Source organism: Ovis canadensis, chromosome 12 (assembly GCF_042477335.2).
Source record: "Ovis canadensis isolate MfBH-ARS-UI-01 breed Bighorn chromosome 12, ARS-UI_OviCan_v2, whole genome shotgun sequence".
Taxonomy (NCBI): Eukaryota; Metazoa; Chordata; class Mammalia; order Artiodactyla; family Bovidae; genus Ovis; species Ovis canadensis.
The window spans coordinates 16,960,635-16,988,346 of record NC_091256.1 but is presented as its reverse complement, the minus strand read 5'-3'; the positions used below and the strand labels follow the sequence as shown (position 1 = coordinate 16,988,346).

The 27,712-nt window shown below is 37.7% G+C and overlaps 1 protein-coding gene across 2 annotated transcripts in view; it reads left to right on the top strand.

The window, feature by feature from the left end:
* LOC138416344 (complement factor H) overlaps positions 1 to 22,893 on the top strand; it is a 112,891-nt gene extending 89,998 nt beyond the window's left edge. The window contains exons 17-22 of one of the 2 annotated variants that reach the window (XR_011247633.1): positions 4,595 to 4,804; positions 5,504 to 5,677; positions 7,436 to 7,612; positions 8,634 to 8,885; positions 21,673 to 22,054; positions 22,489 to 22,893. Coding sequence is in view for 1 of the 2 variants with exons in the window: in XM_069545282.1 (XP_069401383.1) it covers positions 4,595 to 4,804; positions 5,504 to 5,677; positions 7,436 to 7,612; positions 8,634 to 8,807; positions 21,872 to 22,054; positions 22,489 to 22,685 (1,115 nt within the window). In the remaining variant the exon portion in view is untranslated. The remainder of the gene's footprint in view (positions 1 to 4,594; positions 4,805 to 5,503; positions 5,678 to 7,435; positions 7,613 to 8,633; positions 8,886 to 21,672; positions 22,055 to 22,488) is intronic. The other variant, XM_069545282.1, reaches the window with a different exon arrangement.
* The last annotated feature ends 4,819 nt before the right edge of the window (positions 22,894 to 27,712 follow it).

Here is a 27,712-nt window from a genome sequence, read left to right as displayed (position 1 = left end):
TTTCACAATCTGTATGGAAATTAAAAAAAAAAAAAACACCCTCGAATAGCCAAAGCAATCTTGAGAAATAAGAATGGAACTGGAGGAATCAACCTGCCTGACTTCAGACTATACTACAAAGCTGTACAGTCATCAAGATAGTATTGTACTGGTACAAAGCCAGAAATATAGATCAATGGAACAAAATAGAAAGCCCAGTGATAAACCCATGCACCTGCGGACACCTTATCTTTGACAAAGGAGGCAAAAATATACAGTGGAGTAAACACAATCTCTTTAACAAATGGTGCTGAGAAAAGTGGTCAACCATCTATAAAAGAAGGAAACTAGAACACTTTCCAACACCATACACAAAAGTAAACTCAAAATGGATTTAAGATCTAAATATAAGATCAGAACCTATAAAACTCCTCCAGGAAAACATAGGCAAAACACTCTTTGACATAAATCACAGCAAGATCCTCTATGACCTACCTCACAGAGTAATGGAAATAAAAGCAAAAATAAACAAATGAGACCTAATTAAACGTAAAAGCTGTTGCACAACGAAGAAAATTCTAAGCAAGGTGTCTGCCTTCAGAATTGGAGAAAATAATAGCAAACAAAGCAACTGACAAAGAACTAACCTCAAAATGATAGAAACAACTCATGCAGCTCAATACCAGGAAAACAACCCAATCCAAAAATGAGCCAAAGCACTAAGCAGACACTTTTCCAAAGAAGACATACAGATGGCTAACAAACACATGAAAAAGTGCTCAGCATCACTCATTGTCAGAGAACTACAAATCAAAACCACAATGAGGTACCATCTCATGCCAGTCATAATGGCTGCTATCTAAAAGTCTAATGCAGGAGAAAGTGTGGAGAAAAGGGAACCCTCTTACACTGTTGGTGGGAATGCAAACTACTACAACCACTATGGGTAACAGTGTGGAGATTCCTTAAAAAAAAAAAAAAAGAAAACAGATCTGCCATATGACCAAGTAATCCCACTGCTGGGCATACCCGTTGAAGAAAACAGAATTGAAAGAGACGCATGTACCCCAATGTTCATCAAAGCACAGTTTACAATAGCTAAGACATGGAGCCAACCTAGATGTCCATCAGCAGACGAATGGATAAGAAAGTAGTGGTAAATATGCACAACAGAATAATACTCAGCTATTAAAAAGACTGCATTGGAATCAGTTCTAATGAGGTGTATGAAACTGGAGCCTATTATACAGAGTGATATAAGTCAGAAAGAAAAACACCGATACAGTATATTAATGCATATATAAGGAATTTAGAAAGATCCTATACACGAGACAGCAAAAGAGACACAGATATAAAGAACAGATTTTTAGTCTCTGTGGGAGAAGGTGAGGGGGGATGATTTGAGAGAATAGCATTGAAACATGTATATTACCATATGTGAAATAGATCATCAGTCCAAGTTCAACGCATGAAACAGGGCACTCAAAGCTGGTGCACTGGGACAATGCAGAGGGGTGGGATAGGGAGGGAGGTGGGAGGGGGGTTCGGGATGGGGGTACACCCATGGCTGATTCGTGTCAATGTATGGCAGAAACCACCACAATATTGTAAAGTAATTAGCCTCCAATTAAAATTAAAAAATTAAATTAAAAATTAATTAAAAGAAATTTGTTGTTCAGTTGCCAAGTCATGTCCAACTCACTGCGACCCCCTGTACTGCAACATGCCAGGCTATCCTGTCTCTCACCATCTCCCAGAGTTTGCCCAAGTTCATGTCCATTGAAACGGTGCTGCCACCCAACCATATCATCCTCTGTCACCGTCTCCTTCCAGAGACCCTAACAAGTATCAACAGCTTCTGAAGAATATTTTTTAGGTCACAGTGGACTGGCACAACATATACAAAGTAATGAAAGGAAAAAAAAAACTTGCAGGCAAGACTACTGTATCCAGGAAAAACATATTGCAGCCATAGTGTGATGTCCCTTCACACCTGTCATAATGGCTACCATGAAAAGGACAACATCAAGTGTTGTCAAAGATGTGGAGAAAAGGGAATCTATGTGCCACGGTTGGTGGGATTGTAAACTGGCAGAGTTGCTGTGAAAAAGAATGTGGAATTTCCTTTAAAAATTAAAACTAGAACTGCCATATGATCCAGCTAATCCACTACTGGGTATTTATTCATAGGAACCGAAAACACTAATCTAAAAAGATATATGCACTCCAGTGTTCACTGCAGCATTACACACAATAACCAAGGTTTGGAAGCCGCCTAAAGAGTCCACTGATATATACGTAGATAAAGAAGGCGTTATATATATACACACTATATGAACTATGACCAAGCCATAAAATATGAAAGATTTCCATTTGCAACAAGGTGGATATGTCTAGGATGTATTTATTCTAAGAGATGTAGGTCAGATAGAAAAAGACAAATGCCACATGATTTCACTTATTTGTGGAATCTAAAAATCAAAGGAAAACAGGCTCATACAGATACAGAAAATTAGTGAGTTGCAAGAAAGGAGGAGGGGGTTGGCAAAATAGATACAGGGGATTTTAAAGTACAAACTCCAGTTGCTTCATTTGCTATTATTTTCTCCCATTCAGAAGGCTGTCTTTTCACCTTGCTTATAGTTTCCTTTGTTGTGCAGAAGCTTTTAATTTTAATTAGATCCCATTTGTTTATTTTTGCTTTTATTTCCAGAATTCTGGGAGGTGGATCATAGAGGATCCTGCTGTGATTTATTTCTGAGAGTGTTTTGCCTATATTCTCCTCTAGGAGTTTTATAGTTTCTGATCTTACATTTAGATCTTTAATCCATTTTGAGTTTATTTTTGTGTACGGTGTTAGAAAGTGATCTAGTTTCATTCTTTTACAAGTGGTTGACCAGTTTTCCCAGCACCACTTGTTAAAGAGATTGTCTTTACTCCATTGTATATTCTTGCCTCCTTTGTCAAAGATAAGGTGTCCATATGTGTGTGGATTTATTTCTGGGCTTTCTATTTTGTTCCATTGATCTATATGTCTGTCTTTGTGCCAGTACCATACTGTCTTGATGACTGTGGCTTTGTAGTAGAGCCTGAAGTCAGGCAAGTTGATTCCTCCCGTTCCATTCTTCTTTCTCAAGATTGCTTTGGCTATTCGAGGTTTTTTGTATTTCCATACAAATTGTTTGTCTCAAAAATATACAAGCAACTTATGCAGCTCAACTCCAGAAAAATAAACGACCCAATCAAAAAATGGGCCAAAGAACTAAATAGACATTTCTCCAAAGAAGACATACGGATGGCTAACAAACACATGAAAAGATGCTCAACATCACTCATTATTAGAGAAATGCAAATCAAAACCACAATGAGGTACCACTTCACACCAGTCAGAATGGCTGCGATCCAAAAATCTGCAAGCAATAAATGCTGGAGAGGGTGTGGAGAAAAGGGAACCCTCCTACACTGTTGGTGGGAATGCAAACTAGTACAGCCACTATGGAGAACAGTGTGGAGATTCCTTAAAAAATTGTAAATAGAACTACCTTATGACCCAGCAATCCCACTGCTGGGCATACACACCGAGGAAACCAGAATTGAAAGAGACACATGTACCCCAATGTTCATCGCAGCACTGTTTATAATAGCCAGGACATGGAAACAACCTAGATGTCCATCAGCAGATGAATGGACAAGAAAGCTGTGGTACATATACACAATGGAGTATTACTCAGCCGTTAAAAAGAATTCATTTGAATCAGTTCTGATGAGATGGATGAAACTGGAGCCAATTATACAGAGTGAAGTAAGCCAGAAAGCAAAACACCAATACAGTATACTAACACATATATATGGAATTTAGGAAGATGGCAATGACGACCCTGTATGCAAGACAGGAAAAAAGACACAGATGGGTATAACGGACTTTTGGACTCAGAGGGAGAGGGAGAGGGTGGGATGATTTGGGAGAATGGGAATTCTAACATGTATACTATCATGTAGGAATTGAATCGCCAGTCCATGTCTGACGCAGGATGCAGCATGCTTGGGGCGGGTGCATGGGGATGACCCAGAGAGATGTTGTGGGGAGGGAGGTGGGAGGGGGGGTCATTTTTGGGAACGTATGTAAGAATTAAAGATAAAAAAAATAAAAAAAAAATAAAAAAAAAATAAAGTACAAACTCCAGTTATGTAATAAGGAAGCCAGGGGGATATAATATACAGCATACAGAATATGGTCAATAATATTGTAGTAAATTTGTTAGAAAATATTGTTACTAGACATATTGTTAGTCATTTTATAATGTATGTAAAAGTAAAATCATTCTGTAGCCCATTTGAAGCTAACATACTGTTATACATCCAACATTTCAATAAGAAATTCATTTAAAAAAGGATGAAGGGGCATATTGAACAAGTGGTAGTAGCATAGTGTTTATGGAGACAAATAGCTTGCAAGTTTCAAATATCTGTCAGTTTTAAAATTCTGTAAATTGTTCTGAGTATTCTTTTCTTTTTATTCTTATTTTAAAATCCAAAGTAATATTTGATTGTATTAACATGTTAAATTTAAAGATTATATTTGTACTTTACTCTTTGACCTCTGTACTTCATTTAGAAAAAATTGGATGTTCTCAACCACCTCAAATAGACCATGGGACCGTTAACTCATCTAGCTCTGCAGGAGAAAGGAGAGAAATACGTGAACAAAGGCTGTATGCACATGGCACGAAGTTAAGTTATACTTGTAAAGAAGGCTTCGAGATACCTGAAAATAATGTGATAATATGCCACATGGGAAAGTGGAGCTCTCCACCTCAGTGTGTAGGTGAGGACACTAGGCAAACCAAAATCTATTTTCAGTACCATTCATTAAAACTAATCAATTGTCATCAAAGTCATGAGACTCGATCCATTAGATTTCTAAATACATCAAGTAACTTATCTATTTATAGGTCATTTATGTATTAAAATAAAATGTATATATTTATATATTAAATCAAATTTGACATATAAAATTAATCATTTTTGTTATTAATATTATTTGTTCTATAGAGAATCGCTTTTCAATCTGGCAATTATTTTGTATTAGCCCTGGATATGCAATAAAACCAAACCTAACTATTTATATTAGTAAACCTATTTATATTCCTATCTATTTAAGTTTCAAAAAAATGTCCTATGTCTTCCCTAAAATGTCCCTTTTAATTTCTTACAATATATAGTACGTTTCCTAAGATGATGTGTGGAGTCTCAATGTGTTTTTCTTTCATTATTCATGACTGGTTAGAGAAGCACTGATGGTTTCTTTCATATATTGGAAATTTCAGTTTCAAGTTCTTGCTCAAGTGGACACACACCAGAATGGTAATTTTAGGAAAAATTTGTGCATTTGCCTCCCATGTCATGGAAGTTCCTGTATAAGGATTTATTATTTTCAAGTAACACTACCAACTATGTTGACCAGTACATCAAATTAAATTTCAAAGATAGCAAAACATGAATTCATTCTTTCATGTCTTCCCAGGACTTCCCTGTGGAGTTCCACCTTATATTGAGAATGGTGTTGTATCTCACAAGAACGACAGTTACCAATATGGAGAAGAAGTTACTTATGACTGTGATGAAGGGTTTGGAACTGATGGACCTGCATCTATAAGATGTTTAGGGGGGCAATGGTCTCGTCCACAAGATTGCATAAGTATAGTATTTTTCCTTTTATTCTAAAGCTGACAAATATCTTTTAATTCAAAGCATAAATGGCCAAAATATGAAATTAAGCAGTAATTGTAGAATTTAACAAAGTATCTATGAAAAGTTCTGAATTCTGGTAGAGAATTAATAACCCTAGAAATAATAAAAGTTTGATTTGTTGTTGTAGTTCAGTCATTCAGTCGTTTCTGACTCTTTGTGACCCTATGGACTGTAGCAAGCTAGGCATCCCTGTCCTTCACCGTCTCCTGGTGTTTGCTTAAACTAATGTCCATTGAATTGGTGATGCCATTCAACCATCTCATCGTTTGCTGTCCCCTTCTCCTCCTGCCCTCAATCTTTCCCAGCATCAGGGTCTTTTCCAATATGTTGGCTCTTCGTATCAGGTGAACAAAGTATTGGAGCTTCAGCTTCAACATCAGTCCTTTGAATGAATATTCAGGGTCGATTTCTTTTAGGACTGACTGCTTTGATCTTGCAGTCCAAGGTACTCTCAAGAGTCTTCTCCAGCACCATAGTTCGAAAGTATCAATTCTTTGGAACTCGGCCTGACTCTTCTGAACTGTCCAACTCTCAAATCATACATGACTGTTGAGGTTTGTCATAGCTTTTCTTCCAAGGAGCAAGCATCTTTTAATTTCATGGCTTCAGTGACCATCCACAGTGCTTTTAGAGCCCAAGAAAACGAGGTCTGTCACTGTTTCCATTTTCCCCCCTCTATTTGCCATGAAGTGATTGGACCAGATGCCATGATCTCCATTTTTTGAATGTTGAGTTTTAAGCCAGCTTTTTCAGTCTCTTCTTCCACCTTCACCAAGAGGCCCTTTAGTTCGTCTTTACTTTCTGCCATTAAGGCGGTGTCATCTGAGGCATAGCTGAGGTTATTGGTATTTCTCCCGGCAATCTTGATGCCAGCTGGAGCTTCATCCAGCCAGACATTTTGCATGATGTGCTCTGCATTTAAGTTAAATAAGCGGGATGACAATATACACCCTTGAAGTACTCTTTTTCCAATTTTGAGCCAGTCAATTGGCCATGTACGGATCTAACTGATACTTCTTCACCTGCATAGTTTTCTCAGGAGGAAGGTAAGATGGTCTGGTATTCCCATCTCTTCAAGAACTTTCCACAGTTTGTTGTGATCTACACAATCAAGTGCTTTAGTGTAGTCAATGAAGCAGAAGTAGATGTTTTTCTGGAATTCCCTTGCTTTTTTTGTCATCCAGTGGAGGCTGGCAGTTTGATAACTCTGAACGATCTCTTTCTCATCATCTTGGGTGCAGTTTGAACATCCTCTGATATACATCTCAGATTTCTGGTCTCTGTTCCTGTCCTATGGCTGAACTCTGCTCTTATCACTACTCAATTTGCTGTTAATTTGTCAATCATCTCTTTGTAATATGCAGTTTTCTAAGACATTTAACATAACTCAAGGTAACATTTTGATAAAAGCAAAAAATAGAAACATTCATAATTTAGGTGGGCTGTCATGGGAGAAGAGAATTTAAATATAAGAAGTATCCAGCTCTACCTCTTAGAATGTCACCATTCCCATAATGTATTTTTGATAATATAGAGATGGTCAAACGTGACTAAATCAAGATTTCTGACATTTGTCTCAAGGTATAAGAGAAATGCTGTAGAATATTCGTGGTTTGATATGTGACTTTATTTTCTCTAATATAATCAATATCACTATGAATCTTTAAAGATGTATTAAACAAATGCGTATTCTTTTTTCTTTCAGGCACAAATTGTGTTAACTTGCCCACCTTTGATGATGCTGTACTCATAGATCAGGAGAAGGATTCCTATAAGTCAGGAGAACAAGTGGCTTTTAAGTGTCTATCATATTATCAGTTGGATGGATCTAATACTATACAGTGTATTAAGAGCAAATGGATAGGAAGGCCAGCATGCAGAGGTACTTTGGTAAAATTTTAAAATGTATATAAGTATCTGAAGTAATATAATGCAGAAAATTGCCTCCACTATCATTAAATGGACATAGATTACTTTTAGGCCAGGTCAAAACCAGTTTTCCCAGTGTTTGGTGTTGTAGCCCAATAGTTCTCAAAGCACAGTCCTGGCAGAGCATTCTCAGCACATTCTGTAAACTGTTAGATATGCAAGCAGATTCACAGGCTCACTCAGACTTGTTGAATCTAAACCTCTGGGGCTGCAACTCGGACAATGTTTTGATGATTCCCAAGGAATTCTGTGTATATTTCAGTTTAGGACCCATGGCTACAGCCTCTTGCAGTTACAGCTTCTTCTTCCCCTGAATCACAGTTAGGAATGCACATCATTGATGGTGGTGTCCTTAGCATTTGCCCCAAAATATAATTAAAGTATAGTTTTGTAAATTTACACTTTATTTTTCTAATATTTTTCCAGATTTTCTGTCCAAATCTTTAATTAATCATCTTCTCTTTGCAACTATAGTATTCTTCAGAGTGTGTTAATTCTTGATCAAGTCTCTAAAGAAGAACCTCCTGTGTTTATATTCTGAAAGGCCCTAAAGTTATATCTCAAAAACAGGAGGAATGTAAACCAAATCTTGATGTCAAAGATACTTTTATTATGCTTTGCTTATGGTTTATAAATATATTTTGAATTTATATACTTTATAATTTCTATTTTACTAAGCTCAAAAAGAGATTTCCAGGAAAACTCTTTTTTTTCAGTGCCCTAAAAATTGTGTATCACTTTTATAGTGAAGTATAGGGAAGAGATTTAAGATACAGAAGTTTAATTCATGCTGAAAAATATTGCTTTGTTTCCTTTCCCTTAACCTTACATATAAACTGATGACAATTAGCAGTCTTTCATGACAGATTAACTGTTCAATCAAAACAACCATGGAATGTATTTGACATTCTAATTCATCCTTGCTGTTCATGATAATCATTAGATTAGATATACTTTTTTCCCTTTCTATTCAGATGTTTCCTGTGTGAATCCACCTCAAGTGGAAAATGCTATTATACAAAATCAGAAGTCTAGATATCAAAGTGGTGAGAGAGCACGTTATGAATGCATTGGGAATTATGACCTCTTTGGGGAAATAGATGTCGTATGTTTAAATGGAACTTGGACAAAACCACCTCAGTGCAAAGGTAGAGTATCTTACTCACCGTGTCCGCCCAATTTAGAGAATATAATAACAAACTATATTGAATCAAAATAAGGATGAAGTAGCCTTTCTGGAATAATTTTTAGTTGCAAAAAAAAAATAGTGCTCAAAATCCAGTTTTTTTGTGGTCCGATTATGTAATCTAACATGTTTATTGTATCACAGTGTTGACCAAATTTGAGCAGTTGGAATCATGGGACATTTCCTGTCTTAAAACATTAAGATAATCAGTTGTTTTCTGAAGATAAGTGTGTAAAAGATAACCATAGTTACATTTAACAGCACAAGAAATTCCACTTTGAGACATGGAATAAGCAGCTGGGGCCTGATCACAAAATCTGACATAGATGTGGGGAGCTGTACCTATGGATGATATTTAAAGGTAGGTTACTAGCTGAGTTCCAGCAGAGCTATTTAAAATCCTACAGGATGATGCTACAGTGCTACACTCATTACGTCAGCAAACTTGGGAAACCCAGCAGTAGTCACAGGAGTAGAAAAGGTCAATCGTCACCAATTCCCAAGAAGGGCAGTGCTAAACAATGTTCAGATCACCAGACAATTGCAGTCATCTCCCATGCTAGTAAGGTTATCTTCAATGTGAATAGCTGATTCCTTGAAAAACACCCTGAAACTGGGAAAGGTTGAAGGCAAACAGAGAAGGGGGTGACAGAAGATGAGATGTTTGGGTGACATCACTGATTCAATGGACATGAACTTAGGCAACTCCGGGAGAGGTCAGAGACCTGGAAACCTCGCATGAGCAGTCCGTGGGGTCACAAAGTGTTAGACACGACTTGGCGACTGAGCGATAACTAGCTGAACTCATTCAGGAAATGAGTGTACACATAAAAATAGAGTCTGAACTTGGTACTGGGACACTTCAGTGTTTAGAGATCAGACAGGATGGGAATCCAAAACAAGAAGTACATTCAGCTCAGTTCATTTCAGTTGAGTCGCTCAGTCGTGTCCAACTCTTTGCAACCCCATGAATTGCAGCACGCCAGGCCTCCCTGTCCATCACCAACTCTTGGAGTTCACTCAAGCTCATGTCCATCAAGTTGGTGATGCCATCCAGCCATCTCATCCTCTGTTGTCCCCTTCTCCTCCTGCCCCCAATCCCACCCAGCATCATGGTCTTTTCCAATGAGTCAGTTCTTTGCATGAGCTGGTCAAAGTATTGGAGTTTCAGCTTCAGAATAATCAGTCCTTCCAGTGAGCACCCAGGACTGATCTCCTTTAGGATGGACTGGTTGGATCTCCTTGCAGTCCAAGGGACTCTCAAGTGTCTTCTAAAACATCACATTTCAAAAGCATCAATTCTTTGGCACTCAGATTTCTTCACAGTCCAGCTTTCACATCCATACATGACCACTGAAAAAACCATAGCCTTGACTAGATGGACATTTGTTGGCAAAGTAATATCTCTGCTTTTCAATATACTATCTAGATTGGCCATAACTTTTCTTCCAAGGAGTAAGCGTCTTTTAATTTCATGGCTGCAGTCATCATCTGCAGTGATTTTGGAGCCCCAAAAAATAAAGTCTGAGACTGCTCCACTGTTTCCCCATCTATTTGCCATGAAGTGATGTGACCAGATGCCATGACCTTAGGTTTCTGAATGTTGAGCTTTAAGCCAACTTTTTCACTCTCCAATTTCACTTTCATCAAGAGGCTTTTTAGTTCCTCTCCACTTTCTGCCATAAGGGTGGTGTCATCTGCATATCTGAGGTTATTGATATTTCTGCTGGCAATCTTAATTCCAGCTTGTGCTTCTTCCAGCCCAGCGTTTCTCATGATGTACTCTGCATAGAAGTTAAATAAGCAGGGTGACAATATACAGCCTTGTCCTATTTGAAACCAGTCTATTATTCCATGTACATTAGCCACTTCTAACTTTTCAAGTTAACTTTTGCCTGGTGTGTAATTTTTGCAATCTCCACTTGAACATATTTTCATTTTTGAAGCGACTTTTGTTTTAGACAACATACATCTGAGTCTTGTTTAGGTGTCTACCCTGCCATTTTCAGGTTTTTAATTGATGTATTTAGGACCATTTATATTTTGCGAAACTTATTAACTATTAAGGACAGTCTGCCATTTTCTTATTTGTTTTGTGTGTGTTTCCTTCAATTCTCAACGTTTTTCTTTTCTTGACTGTCTTGTGGATTTTTGAACATTATAAAATAATTTGACTTGGATCTGCATTGTTTTTGAGTATATGTCTTTACATGGTTTTCTTAGTCTCTCTAGGTATTAAAATACACATAGGTAGTTTATCCAGAGAAGGCAATGGCACCCCAGTCCACTATTGCCTGGAAAATCCCAGGGACAGGAGAGCTTTATGGGCTGCCAACTTTGGGGTCGCACAAAGTCGGATATGACTGAAGTGACTTAGCAGCAGCAGCAGGTAGTTTATCACTCCCTACTGTTGCTGACATTTTACCACCTCAGATGAAATGTGGAATGCTTGCTTCCATTTAGACTTATTGGTTCTCTCAAAATTTTTAACATAAATGTCTGTAGTATCCTCTCTATATACATTGAGCACCATATCAGATGACAGTTTTGTACAACTATAGTAAAATCAGCAGGAAAATCATCAGTCAGTCAGTTCAGCCACTCAGTCATGTCCGACTCTTTGCGACCCCATGAATCACAGCATGCCAGGCCTCCCTGTCCATCACCAACTCCCAGAGTTCACTCAGATTCACATCCATCAAGTCAGTGATGCCATCCAGCCATCTCATCCTCTGTCATCCCCTTCTCCTCCTGCCCCCAATCCCTCCCAGCATCAGAGTCTTTTCCAATGAGTCAACTCTTCGCATGAGGTGGCCAAAGTACTGGAGTTTCAGCTTTAGCATCATTCCTTCCAAAGAAATCCCAGGGAAATCATATTCTTATTATATTTACCTTAAAAAAAAAAACACAACTTCTTTTTCTACTTTGCTTTCTTTTGAAAAGTTCTTAAGTATAGTTCTGCTGGAGACAAATTCTCTCAGTTTTGCTTTGTTCAGGAAATTCTTTCTTTCTCCCATTAATTCAAAAGGATAGTTTATATGATATAGAATTTGGACTTGACAATTATTTTCATCCAGCTTTGGAAAAATTTTCTCACATCCTTCTGGCTCTATGCTCATTAATGAAATTTCCACTGATGCTTGAACCTTTTTTTCCAAATATGTATTGCATAATATTTATCCCAAATAAGTATTGCATATCTATGAAGCTGCTGATGAGATTTTTTTCTGTAAGTTTCAGGAATTTGAACATGACATATCTTGTGTAACTTTTTACTTAGTTTTGACATATATCCGATTAACACTGTTGTGCTCACTTCAGGTAAACAGAGAAGGGACTCAGCCACACATATGCATGTGAGCATTCTCACTCAAACTCCCTTCCTGTCAAATCTGCCACATTACACTCCAGAGTTCCCTGTGCTATACAGTAGGTCCTTATTTGTCATCCACTTAAAAAATAGCAGTGTGTTCATGTCCACCCCAATTCCCTGTCTCTTCTCCCATCATTCCCCCTGGCAACCATAAATTCCTTCTCTAAGTCTGTGAGTCTGTTTCTGTTCCACAAATGAGTTTGTTTGCAAAATTTCTTTTAAGATTCCATATATAGGGGATGTCTTACAATTTTTCTCCTTCTCTGACTTCACTCAGTATAACACTCTCTAGGCCCATCCATATTTTTGCAAATGACATTATTCCATTCTTTTAGTGGATGAGTAATATTCCATTGTATATGTACCACATCTTCTTTGCCCATTTCTCTGTTGATGGACATTTAGGTTGATTCCATATCATGACTATTGTAAATAGTGCTTCAATGAACATTAGGGTGTGTGTTTCCTCTTAGACCAAGTTTTTCACCAGATCCATGCCCGGGGCAAGATTGCAAGGTCATATGGTAGCTCTATTTTTAGTTTTCAAAGGAGCATAAATACTTGTCTCCATAGTGGCTGTCTCAACTAACAGTGTAGGAGGGTTACCTTCTCTTCACATACTCGCCAGCCAGCATAGCTCTTTGGACTCATGTTGAGGGATATCATGCTGTAGTTTTGATTTGAATCTCTCTAATAATTAGTGATATGAACATCTTTTCATGGGTGTCTTGCCCATCTGAATGTCTTCTTTGGAGAATAAACCTAAGGAGACAGAAGATCTGTAATCTGAAAACTGTAGTATGCTAATGAAAGAAATTAAAGACAAAAACAGATAGAAGGATATACCATTATCTTCAATTAGAAAAACCAATATTGTCAAAATGACTGTACTACCAAAAGCAATCTACAGATTTAGTGCAATCCGTATGTAATTGCCAATGGCAATTTTTCACAGAACTAGGAAAAAAAAAAACACCTTAAAATTTGAATGGAGACACAAAAGACCAAAAATAGACAAAGCAATCTTGAGAAAGAAAAATGGAACTGGAGGAATGGCACTGCCTGACTTCAGACTATACGACAAAGCTCTACACATTAAAAAAAAAAAAACAAAAACTCATTATGACATCAAGACTTAATGAATCAGTGAATTGAAATGGACAGGAATGGGCAAACAATTCAGATGACCATTATATCTACTACTATGGGCAAGAATTCCTTAGGAGAAATGGAGTAGCCTTCCATACAGTACTTGGGTGCATTCTCAAAAACGACAAAATTATCCCCATTGATTTCCAAGGCAAGTCACTTAAAATCACAGTAATCCAAGTCTATGCTCCACCCACTAATGTCAAAGTATATGAAGTTTACTGGTTCTATGAAGACTTATATTACATTTTAGATCAAAACATCAAAACCAAAAAAATCTGCTTTTCATACAGGGAACTGGAATGCAAAGGTATGAATAAAAAGATACCTGGAGTAACAGGCAAGTTTGACCTTGGAGTGCAAAATGAAGCAGGGGAAAGGCTAAAAGACTTTTGACAAGAGAAGACATGGGTCATAGCAAACACCCTCTTCAAAATACAAGAGACAATTCTACACATGAACATCACAAGATGGTCAGTACTGAAATCAGAATGATTATATTCTTTGCAGTCAAAGATAGAGAAGCTCTACACAGTTGGCAAAACCAAGACTGGAAGCTGACTGTGGCTCAGATCATGAGGTCCTTATTGTGAAATTCAGATTTGAATTGAAGAAAGCAGGGAAAACCACTAGGCCATTTGGGTCTTTTATGATTATATAGCAGAAAGGATAAAAATATTTAAGGGATTAGATCTGAGAGAGTGCCTGAAGAACTAGGGATAGAGGTTTGTAACTTTGTACAGGAGGTAGTGAGCAAAACCATCCCCAAGAAGCAGAAATGCAACAATGCAAAATGGCTTTCTAAGAAGGCCTTATACGAGATGAAAAAAGAAGAGAAGCAAAGCACAAAGGAGAAAAGGGAAAATATACCCATCTGAATGCAGAATCCAAAGAATAGCAAGGACAGATATGAAAGCCTTGTTAAGTGAGCAATGCAAAAAAATAGAGGAAAGCAATACAATGGGGCAGACTAGAGATGTCTTCAAGAAAATTAGAGAGAAAGGGAACATTTCATGTAATGATGGGCACAGTAAAGGGCAGAAGGAGTATGCCCCTAAGAGAAGCAGAAGGTATTAAGAAGAGGTGGCAAGAATATACAGAAGAGCTGTACAGAAAAGGACTTAATGACCCAGATGACCACAAGTCACCTGGAGACAGAAATCCTGATGTGTGAATTCAAGTGGGCATCACTACAAACAAAGCTAGTGGAGGTGATGGGATTCCAGCTGAACTATTTCAAATGCTAACAGATGATGCTGTGAAAGTACTGCACTTAATATTCCATCAAATTTGGAAAACTCAGCAGTGGCTATTGGGCTGAAAAAAGTCAGATTTTATTCCAGTCTCTAGAAGGACAATGCCAAAGAAAGTTCATACTACCACAACATAACTGGGCTCATTTCACATGCTAGCAAGTTAATACTCAAAGTCCTTCAAGCTAAATTTCAACAACATGTGAACTGAGAACTTCTAGATGTACAAGCTAAATTTAGAAAGACAGTAGAACTAGAAATTAAATTGACAACATCCATTGGATCATAGGAAAAGGAAAGGGATTGAAGAAACACTCTGCTTCATTGACTACACTAAAATCTTTGACTGTGTGGATCACAACAAACTGTGGAAAATTCTTACAGAGATGGGAATACTTGACCACTGTGCCTGCCTCCTGAGAAACCTGTATGCAAGTAAAGAAGCAACAGTTAGAACCGGAATGGAACAACAAACTGGTTCAAAATTGGGAAAGGAGTGTTTCAAGGCTGTATATTATCACCCTGCTACTTTAAACATCACACAAAACACCAGGCTGGAAAAAGCACAAGCTGGAATCAAGATTGCCAGGAAAAATACCAATAACCTCAGATACACAGATGACATCACACTAATGGCAGAAAGCAAAGAGGAACTAAAGAGCCTCCTGATAATGGTGAAAGAGGAGATTGAAAAAGCTAGCTTAAAGCCATATTCAAAAAACGAAGATCATGGTATCGGGTTCCATCACTGTCTGTCAAAAATGGGGGAAAATGGAAACAGTGACAGACTTCATTCTTTTCAGCTTCACAATCACTGTGGATGCTGACTGCAGCCATGAAATTAAAAGACTCCTTGGAAGAAAAGCTATGAAAACCTTGACAGCATGGTAAGAAGCAGAGACATCACTTTACCAACAAAGGTTCATATTGTCAAAGTTATGGTTTTTCAAGCAGTAATATATGGATGTGAATGTTTGACCACAAAGAAGGCTAAGTACGAAAGAACTGATTTTTTTGAACTGTGGTGCTGGAGAAGACTCTTGAGAGTCCCCTGGAATGCAAGGAGATCAAGCCAGTCAATCCTAAAAGAAATCAGTCCTGAATATTCATTGGAAGGACTGATGCTGAAGCTGAAGCTCCAGTATTTTGGCCACTTGATGAGAAGAGCTGACTCTTTGGAAAAATACCTGATATTGGAAAAGATTAAGTGCAGGAGGAGAAGGGACATTAGGGGATGAGATGGTTGGATGGCATGATCAACAGAATGGACATGACTTTGAACGAACTCTGGGAGTTAATGAAGGACTGGGAAGCCGGGCTTTCTACAATCCATGGGGTTGCAAAGAGTCAGAAACAATTGAGCGACTGAACAACACAACAGGAACTGATTATGATGTATCTTGACATTAAGTTCTTTGGCTCTGTCCCATTTGGAATTCACTGAGCAGTTTTAGCATGTAGCTGTTTCTTTGGTTAGTCGCTAAGTCATATGCCCTATTTGAGATATTATCAGCCATTATTTAAAAAAATTTTTTTTGGAATGTATTTCCTATGCAATATAGTGTTGGTTTCACTGTACATCAAAATGAATCAGCTACACATATCCACATATCCACATATCCCCATTCTTTTGGATTTCCTTTACATTTAGACCATCAGAGAATGATGGCACAGGGAACTCAGCCATTATTTTTTTTATCTCTTATTCTTTATTTTCAACTTCATGTTCAACCTTCTTTGCTATCTTCCACAGGTCCTTGAAGCTATGTCCATTTTCTTTTCAGTCTATTTTCAAGGTTAGTTAATATTCAAACTTACTGATCATTCTGCCATCTGCAATATATTGTCAAACCATGTGGTTTTCTAATAATCTATTTTCTAGTTCTACCAATTGGACTAGATTTTTAAAAACCATCTTCCAATGATTTCAATATCTGTGTCATCTCAGTGTTGTCTTCTGTTGATTGCTTTTTTTCTTTTGAGGTTTACCTGGTCTTTGGTCTGATAAATGATCTTCAACTGTATTCAGACATTTGAGCTTTTATATCTTGAGACTAAGGATGTTATTGGTCTCCTTCACTAATCAGGCCTCCATTACTGCCATGTAGGGTGCAAGTCCAAGGTTCCCACCTGGCCTCTGACACCAGGAGAAAGGACAGAGGTTTCTTATTCAATCATTCAGCTCAGTTCGGTTCAGTCGCTCAGTCATGTCTGACTCTGCGATCCCAGGTATTGCAGCATGCCAGGCCTCCCTGTCCATCACCAATTCGGGGATTTCACTCAAACTCATGTCCATCGAGTCGGTGATGCCATCCAGCCATCTCATTCTCTGTCGTCCCCTTCTCCTTCTGCCCCTAGTCCCTCCCAGCATCAGGGTCTTTTGCAATGAGTTGACTCTTCACATGAGGTGGCCAAAGTATTGGAGTTTCAGCTTCAACATCAGTCCTTCCAATGAACACCCAGGACTGATCTCCATTAGGATGGACTGGTTGGACCTCCTTGCAGTCCAAGGGACTCTCAAGAGTTCTCTCATTATGTGGGTGGAAATAGGGGCTGCTTCCTTGGACCCTGTAGATCAAGGCATGGAAAGGATTGGTCTGAGGTTTCTGCCATCGTGTGTTTTTAGACTAAATCAGTCCAGTTCAGTCTCTCAGTTGTGTCTGACTCTTTGCAACTCCATGGACTGCAGCACACCAGGCTTTCCCATCCTTCACCAACTCCCAGAGCTTGACTAACCTCATGTCCATCAAGTCAATGATGCCATCCTACCATCTCATCCTCTGTTATCCCCTTATCCTTCTGCCTCCAATCTTTCCCAGCATCAGGGTTTTCTCCAGTCAGTTCTTTTCATCTGCTGGCCAAAGTATTGGAGCTTCAGCTTCATCATCAGTCCTTCCAATGAATATTCAGGACTGATTTCCTTTAGGATTGACTGGTTTGACCTCCTTGCATTTCAAGGGACTCTTAAGAGTCTTCTCCAACACCACAGTTCAAAAGCAACAATTTTTCGGTGCTCAGCTTTCTTTATAGTCCAACTCTCACGTCCATACATGATGACTGAAAAAATCAGTTTTCACTAGGTGGAATTTTGTTGGTAAAATAATGTCTCTGCTTTTTGATATGTTGTCTAGGTAGGTCATAACTTTTTTCTAAGGAACAAGTATCTTTTAATTTCATGGCTGCAGTCACCATCTGCAGTGATTTTGGAGCCCCCAAATAAAAGCTCTCACTGTTTCCATTGTTTCACCATCTGTTTGCTATGAAGTGATGGAACTGGATGCCATGACCTTAGTTCTCTGAATGTTGATTTATATATATATATATATATATATATATATATATATATATATATATATAATTTATTTTTTTTAAATTTTAAAATCTTTAATTCTTACATGCATTCCCAAACATGAATGTTGATTTTTAAGCCAACTTTTCCACTCCCCTCTTTCACTTTCATTAGGAGACTCTTTAGTTCTTCTTCACTTTCTGCCATAAGGGTGGTGCCATCTGCATATTTGAGGTTGTTGATATTTCTGCTGACAATATTGATTCCAGCTTGTGCTTCATCTGGCCTGGAATTTTGCATGATGTACTCTGCATATAAGTTAAGTAAGCAGGTGACAGTATACAGATTTATGTGCTCCTTTCCTGATTTGGTACCAGTTTGTTCTTCCATGTCTGACTCTAACTGTGGCTTCTTGACCTGCATACAGATTCCTCAAGAGGCAGGTCAGGCGTTACCATCTATTTAATTTCCACAGTTTGCTGTGATCCACACAGTCTAAGGCTTTGGTGTAGTCAATAAAACAGAAGTGGATTTTTTTGTGGAACTCTCTTGCTTTTCTGATGATCCAGTGGATGTTGGCAATTTGATCTCTGGTTTCTCTGCCTTTTCTGAATCCAGTTTGAACATCAGGAATCTCATGGGTCACGTAATGTTGAAGCCTAGCTTGGAGAAGTTTGAGCATTACTTTGCTAGTGTGTGAGATGAATGCAATTGTACGGTAGTTGTGACATTCTTTGGGATTGCCTTTCTTTGGGATTGGAATGAAAATTGACATTTTGCAGACCTTTGTTTACTGCTGAATTTGCTGGCATATTGAGTGCAGCACTTAAAGAGCATCATCTTTAGGATTTGAAATAGCTCAACTGGAATACCATCACCTCCACTAGCTTTGTTCACAGTGATGCTTCCTAAGGCCTACTTGACTTTGTATTTTAGGATGTCTGGCTCTAGGTGAGTGATCACACCTTTGTGGTTATCTGGGTCATGAAGATATTTTTGTATAGTTTTTCTGTGTATTCTGGCCACCTCTTCTTAATATCTTCTGCTTCTGTTAGGTCCATACCATTTTTGTTCTTTATAGTGCCCATCATTGCATGAAATGCCCTTGATATCTCTAATTTTCTTGAAAAGATCTCCAGTCTTTCCCATTCTGTTGTTTTCCTCTATTTCTTTGCACTGATCACTGAGGAAGGCTTTCTTATCTCTCCTTGCTGTTCTTTGGAACACTGCATTCAAATCGTTTTTTCTTTCCTTTTCTCCTTTGCCTTTAGCATCTCTTCTTTTCTCAGCTATTTGTGAGGCCTCTTGAGGCAAACATTTTGCCTTTTTTATGTTTCTTTCTATTGGGGATGATTTTGATCCCTTCCTCCTGTATAAAGTCAGGAACCACTGTCCATAGTTGTTCAGGCATTCTGTCTTATCAGTCCCTTGAATCTATTTGTCTCTTCCACTCTAAATGTAAGGGATTTGATTTAGGTCGTGCCTGAATGTCTAGTAGTTTTCACATCTTTCTTCAATTTAAGTAAGAATTTGGCAACAAGGAGTTCATGATCTGAGCCACAGTCAGCTCCCAGTCTTGTTTTTTCTGACTGTATAGAGCTTCTCCATTTTTGGCTGCAAAGAATATAATCAATTTGATTTTGGTATTGTCCATGTGTAGAGTTTTCCATGGACATTTGGTGATGTCCATGTGTAGAGTTTTCACTTGTGTTGTTGGAAGAAGGTGTTTCCTAGACCAGTGTGTTCTCTTGGCAAAACTTTGTTACTCTTTGCCCTGCTTCATTTTGTACTCTTAACTCCAAACTTGCCTGCCAGTCCAGATATCTCAACCTCGCACTTTTGCATTCCAGTCCAATATAATGAAAAAGACAGCTTTTTGCTTGCTAGTTCTAGAAGTCCTTGTATGTCTTCAGAAAACCATTCCACTTCAGCTTCTTCAACATTACTGTTCAGGGCATAGACCTGGATTACTGTGCTTCTCAATGGTTTGGCTTGCAAATGAGCAGCAATCATTCTGTCATTCTTGAGATTGCATGTAGGCACTGCATTTCAGACTGTTTTGTTGGTTATCATGGCTACTCCATTTCTTCTTAGGGATTCCAATTCACCCATTTAAGTCCATTTTAGTTGGCTGATTTTTAAAATGCCGATGTTCACTCTTGCCATCTCCTGTTTGACCACTTCCAATTTGCCTTGATTCACGGACCTAACATTCCAGGTCCCTATGCAGTGGTGCTCTTTACAGCATCAGACTTTACTTCCATCACCAGTCACACCCACAACTGGATGTTGTTTTGCTTTCTCTTCATTCTTTCTGGAATTATTTCTCCACTGATCTCCTGCATATTGGGCACCTCCCCACCTGAGGAGTTCATATGTCAGTGTCCTATCTTTTTGCCTTTTCATACTGTTCATGGGGTTCTCAAGGCAAGAATACTGAAGTGGTTTGGCATTCCCTTTTCCAGTGGCCCATATTTTGTCAGAATCCTCCACCATGACCCGTCCAACTTGAAGGCCCTATATGGCATGGCTCAGAGTTTCATGGAGTTATACAAGGCACTTATCCGTGTGATCAGATTGGTTAGTTTTCTGTGATTGTGGTTTTCATTCTGTCTGCCCTCTAATGGATGAGGATAACAGGCTTATGGAAGCTTCCTGATGAGACAGACTGACTCAGGATTAAACTGGGTCTTGGTCTGATGGAAGGGGCCATGCTCAGTAAATCTTTAGTTCAATTTTCTGTTGATGGGTGGGGTCGTGTTCCCTCCTTGTTTTTTGACCTGTGGCCAAACAGTGGTGGAGGTAAAGAGGATACTGGTGGCCTCCTTCAAAAGGTCTTATGCATGCACTGCTGCACTCAATGCCCCCAAACCTGCAGCAGGCCACCACTAGCCCATGCCCCTGCTGAAGACTCCTGGACACTGATGGGCAAGTCTGGGTCAGTCTCTTGTAGGGTCACTGGTTCTTTCTCCTGGGTTCTTTTGTGCACAAGGTTTGTTTGTGCACTCTAAGAGTCTGTTTCTGTTGTCTTGTGTAGGTTCTGGCAGCTCTGTGGTGGAGTTAATTGCAGCCTCCTCCAAGAGGGCTTATGCAATACGGAAGTCTACTGCACCCAGAGCCCCTGCCCCTGTCGCAGTGCACTGCTCACCCGTACTTCTGCAGGAGACACTCAGACATAATTCTGGCTTAGTCTGTTTTGGGTCTCTGGGTCCTGGTGCACACAAGAAGTTAGTGTGCACACTTAGTGTAGTATTTGTAGACTAATTCAGTATTGTGAAAACTATTTGTGTCTTGCTAGGCTACTGTTTTCTGGGTGTTTTCTTAAAGAGATCAACTGCTTCGTGAGACTTTTTTTCTTTCTGAACTTGTATTATTTCTGGGTTGCTGTCTCAGTGGCCCATTCAGGGAACATAGAAGGCAAAATGAAACCCCCAAGGACTCTCTTCAGTGTAACTCTTTGAATCCCAAGGTCCCTAAGCAGATTGACTTACTACTTGTTTCACAGTCACCTGTGTTGGTTTTTATAATATGTTCAGGGCCTTTATTTGGCAGAAGGAATACTTAGCAGATGCTGTAAGCACAAATATTTTTACCTCATCTTGTCCAGAAATGGAAGCCAAAGTTTCCTTTCACAGGCACTGCCACATGTTGTATAAAAGGGTAATTTTTTTTTTAATCTTAGCTATCCATCTTCCCAGCATATACTCTGAAAGGAAACATGTTTGAACATCAGGACACTGCAAAGCAGACATATTCGTTAAAGTACTATATGTGCTTCCATGGTAGTAAAATAAGGTCTTAAAATGTGTGTTTCTGATTAAGTGATTAAAATTCCTTCTATAAAACATTTCTGTCATCAGAAATCTTAAGTTTTGATATGACATATTTGGCTGCATTTTTATTTTATTTGTTTAAAACTGTAGGAGTTGTCTTTGAATAAAGCAAACGCCATTATTTTTTAGACTCTAAAGGAAAATGTGGGCCTCCTCCACCAATAGACAACGGAGACATTACCTCACTCCTGCAATCAGTATATCCTTCAGGAATGATTGTTGAGTACCGGTGTCAGGTCTACTATGAACTTCAGGGAAACAGAAACGTAGTATGTCGGAATGGAGAGTGGTCAGAACCACCAAAATGCTTAGGTAAATGCTTTAAACTTCTCTTGGATCCTAGGATAGTCCTTGTACACAGCATAATGTTTAACTGTTTATAATAGAGTTTTTACGGATTAAATAACAACCAGTTAGTGCTTGTGCACCAAGGATTAATATCTGTATATAGAAATAAAGTTAGAAAAGTTCATGTTCAAGCAACTATGGCTCCTTTATGAAAGCTCTTCATATGATAACTGACATTATGAATCTTGTAACACTTAATGATTACACTAAACAAAGTATCTCATGCTTATAACATTCATTTTTTAACTATGATGAAACCTACATTATACATTTCAAGTGTATTGGTTTGGAAAAGGTTTGAGGAAGAATTTTTGGATCAAAGTTCTTGAAACCCTGAAATTCTGTAGAAAATATTTGCATATTACTCAAAGGTTTATGTTTATTTTCTTTAATTTTAGAGGCATGTGTAATTTCAGAAGAAACAATGAGAAAACATCACATACAATTAAAATGGAAAAACGATAAAAAACTTTACTCCAAAACAGAGGATACTATTGAATTTACGTGTCGATATGGTTATCGTCCACGGACAGCACTACATACATTTCGAACAACTTGTCGGGAAGGAAAGGTGGTGTATCCTCAATGTGGATAGACTCAATGCAGTTGTAAAACTGAAATATGTACATGTATTCAGATTTTTCCTTATTAATTCAATTTTGTTTATTTTATCAATATTTTTTTTTAACTCATATTGAATCATAAATCAGATTTGTGTTAAATATTATGGGGACAGTGTAATTGAGAGATGGGTCCAGTGAATCACTTCTTAAAAGTACCTCATTAAACTTGGCAAATCAAAATGTTATGTGTCCTGTTCATGAAACATTTACAGCAAGAAATGAGATTCAATCACTTCCATGCCTCCTTCCATCCATCAGTTTCCTAACTTTCTTAAAGCTTTCTCCATTACTTCTGAGGGTTTCTGAAACTCTGTTTTAGAAGACATGGGAAAAAAGTGTGGAATGAAATGGAAAACATTCAACATATTGATAATATCACTTATCAAACATTTAAAAGCAAACTATGTCATACTTATGTCAGCAATTAAATATAAGTAGTTTATCTTACTTTTGCTCATCAGTAGATGAATAAACCAAAAATGATGAAATACATAATATTTTCAGTTCAGTTCAGTCACACAGTCGTTTCCGACTCTTTGCGACCCCATGCACTGCAGCATTCCAGGCCTCCCTGTCCATCAGCAACTCCCAGAGCTTACTCAAACTCATGTCCATTGAGTCAGTGATGCCATCCAACCATCTCATCCTCTGTCGTCCCCTTCTCCTCCCTCCTTCAATCTTTCCCTGGATGAGGGTCTTTTGAAAGGAGTCAGCTCTTCACATCAGGTGGCCAGTATATTGGAGTTTCAGCTTCAGCATCAGTCCTCCCAGTGAACATTCAGGACTGATTTCCTTTAGGCTGGACTGGTTGGATCTCTTAATATTTTACAAGATGCTTATCAAAGTACACATAATTCAAATAAAGAACAATGACAATCACATGGCATAACTACTATAACATGGCATATAAGTGATTTAAAAATTCAACATTAAATATACAGACACACATAAAGACACTCTGCTTTAAACACTGAATAACTTTTATAGAAAAATACTGGCAAGAAATGTAAGAAACTATTTAGTATAGCTAGAGGTGAATTCACAGATAATCGGTGTAAAAGGTGTTTCACTTCTTTTTACTTACATGAATTCTTGAATTTTTCTGTCTTCAGTGTATATCAACTTTGAACCTCAAAATAGTTTCTAAAATAAATATGCAAAATGACACAACAGGAGCTTTAGAGATCAATTTGGTAATAAACTCCAGGTCTAGTAACGTTTTCCTGATTTTGCTGGTACAGAGCATTTTAGAAACATTCACCACCAGTCTGAAAGGTGATCTTTCTGTTCATACATTTTAAACAGCATATTAAGCTTAAATCAGTTAACTATAAACATTTTAAATTTCTAAATATCATAAAAATTTTATTATTAAAGTAGATTTAAATAATCAAGCTAGAATATTTAAGGTGATATCTTATTACTTTGTACTGCATCAAGTCAAGTGACCTTGTTAGTCTAAGAAGCATGGCCATCAGCATTGGTGCTAATTGATTTAAATCTGAATTGCTGGTAACGGCTGGTTTTCTCACCCTTAAATGAAATTGTTAAAGTTAACAAGTTATCTTTGCTATAAATGTTAACATTTTTGCAGATAGTATTTCTCCAAATTTTTCAACTAATGGTTGTAGAATCTATTTATGACAAGGCTGCAAACAGTTATTTCACTGTTGTCTAGAAAATGGTGATTTTTAAAGATCATTTCTATCATTTTTCTGCATTTATTGTCATTCTGTGTAAAGATGAGTTTAATTTGCAGACTCTGTTCATGATCAACTTTCACCTAAAAAGTTTTAGCAAATCTTTAAAATAATTTGTTTTTAAATAATTTGTAGTTGACATGTAGTTGATTTACAAGTTTCAGGTGTATAGCACAGAGATCCACAATTTTTAAAGATTATACTGTGTTTAGAGTTATTGTAAAATATTGGTTATGCTTCTTGTGTTGTATGGTTTGTCCTTGGAGATTCTTTATTTTATACATAATACCTCTTAATCAAATACGGCTATTGTCCCTCCCTGCTTCCTTTTCCCCACTGGTGACCACTTGCTCATTATCTGTATCTGTGAATCTGTTGCTGTTTTGTTATATTCATTCATTTTTAAAAATTTTTTAAAATCTAAACTTATTTATTTAAATAGGAAGCTAATTACTTTACAATATTGGTTTTGCCATACATCAACACGAATCTGCCACGGGTGCACATATGTTCCCCATCCTGAACCCGCTCCCACCTCCCTCCCCATATCATCCCTCTAGGTCATCCCAGTGCACCAGCCCCAAGTATCCTGTATCCTGCATCGAATCTGGACTGGTGATTCGTTTCATATATGATATTATACATGTTTCAGTGCCACTTTCCCAAATCATCCCACCCTCTCCCTCTCCCTCTCCCACGGAGTCCAAAAGACTGTTCTATACATTTGTGTCTCTTTTGCTGTCTCACATACAGGGTTATCGTTACCATCTTTCTAAATTCCATATATATGTGTTAGTATACTTTATTGGTGTTTTTCTTTCTGGCTTTCACTCTGTATAATCAGCTCCGGTTTCATCCACCTCATTAAAACTGATTCAAATGTATTCTTTTTTAGTGGCTGAGTAATACTCCATTGTGTATATGTACCACAGGTTTCTTATCCATTCATCTGCTGATAGGCATCTAGGTTGCTTCCATGTCCTGGCTATTATAAACAGTGCTGTGATGACATTGGAGTACATGTGTCTCCTTCAATTACTTTTTCTTTTAAGTCCACATATAGGTGATATCATATGGTACTTGTATTTCTCTGTGTGAGAAATTTCACAAAGAATAATACCTTCCAAGTCTAATGACGTTGTATAAAATGACAAAAATTCATTCTTTTTTATAGTTACTTTAGCCCCTTGTGTAAATACATACATATACATATATGTATATGTATGTGTGTGTGTGTATATATATATACACACATAAAGACAAGAAAAGCATCATATCTTTTATCAGTGTAGTCCTGGTTATTGAAGGTAAGCTAGGGAATAGGAGATTTAAATTTGATTCATATTCATCCATATTTATATGCTTACACTGAGTAAGGAGTATTAATTTCCAAGCTGTGATGGACTTTGACTAAGCATATTTGAAGGTTTTGCTTTTAAAGAAGTCAAAATAGTGCTGTAAAGTTAACATTTTGCATGAATCTGGTGTGCAGGTGTGGGAGGTAAAACAGTGGAATTGTTTTACAATTGTCCCAGTATTTCAGAAGGCCACTTATACATAAAATTTGTTACAATTTTCTTTTTAGTCTTTTCTTAATTGTACTAAGATATCTAATCTTTTTGGAAAACATAGGACAAAAAATATATATCTATAAATATGTACCTCTAGGAGATAAATGAAAGCATCATCACTTGAGGTACTAGAGAACAGATCATGATCTGGCACCTTAAATAAGTACTAGAGAGGAGAATCTAGACATATTTTGTAAGTCTGCAATGTGAAACACCAGGGGAAAAAGGATTACATACAAGATGCAAGTCTGGGAAAAATAATGAAGAGTGAGTCTAAGGAAGTAATCTGGACAGTAAGAACACAAATTGTTTTTTCAGTTTCAGTGAAAGGTTATGATTTTCTAAGCTAAAAATGAGTATGTACTATGCATGGATCATTACATGCAAATATGAGAATATGAACAAATCTCAGACTTATTTTTTTTTTATTTTAAAACCAATCTTTATTGGAGCATAGTTGATTTATAATGTGTAGTATCAGATGCCTTGCAAAGTGACTCAGTTAAAGATACACACTTTTTTAAGATTCTTTTCCCATATAGGCTGTAACAGAGTATGGAGTAGAGTTCCCTGTCTTACATGGTAGGTCCTTATTAGTCATCTAGTTTATATATAGTAGTCTGTATATGTCAAACTTCTTTTTTTTTAAATTAAACAATTATGAACAGATCCTACACACAGTCAATTCTCTTTGGGAGAAGTGGCCTTATACACATACTAAGATGCAAATGATCAATTATACAGCCCAAGTCTAACACCTGGAAGGAAATTTGGGTTTACACTAATGCCTTATGAGAAATCAATCTTTTAAATCCATCAAGGATAATTAAGTCTAAGATCTTTTATTAATTATGAAAATATATTGAATAAAATAAAATGTTTTCAAAATCACTCTTAAAAGTAATTATATTTAATGGAGGAATTGAGTTGCACAGAGTTGAAACTTTGACCAATGTATACAGTTGCATAAGCATCATCTAGTCAAATTACAGGCTGTTGTGCATTCAGCCATGTCTGACTGTGAGACCCTATGGACTGTAGGCTGCCAGTCTCCTGGGTCGATGGGACTCTCCAGGCAAGAATACTGCAGTGGGTTGCCATTTCCTCCTCCTGGCGATCTTCCCCACCCAGAGATCAAACCTACGCTCTTACATCTCTTGCATTGGCCGGCAGGTTCTGTACCACTAGCACCATCTGTTCAATAACCCCGGAAGAATCTTCTGCAGGCAATCCTCTTCATCAAACCCTAACCTCTGAGAACCAGTAATTTGGCTTCTGTGGCTGTAGTTCTGCCTTTTCTGAAAAGAACAGCCACAACATGGGAATAATCTAAGTGTCACAAAATGATCGCATCTTAATTTGATTGCATCTGTTAGACATCTAATTGCAAATAAAGTTAAGACTTTTAGGTCTTGGCTGTAAGGATTCTAAAAACTCTTTGAGGACACTGTTTGACACATAACAGTACACATTGTAGCTTCTCAGCTTCCTGTCTTTCCCAGCTTCCTGTCTTTCCCAAGTGTCAAATATATTCACTCAATCCCAACATCTCCCAAAGTTTTCACCCTTTTCAGTGTTAAATCTAAGGCCCACATTTTATTAAATGTCTTGCAAATAAGCTATGGGTGAGACGCAGTTTCTTGTCCATCCTTGGGAAAAATTCCTGTTCACGTGTGACCCTATGAACCAGAAAACAAGAAATGTGCTTCAAAAGTACAATGTTAATAC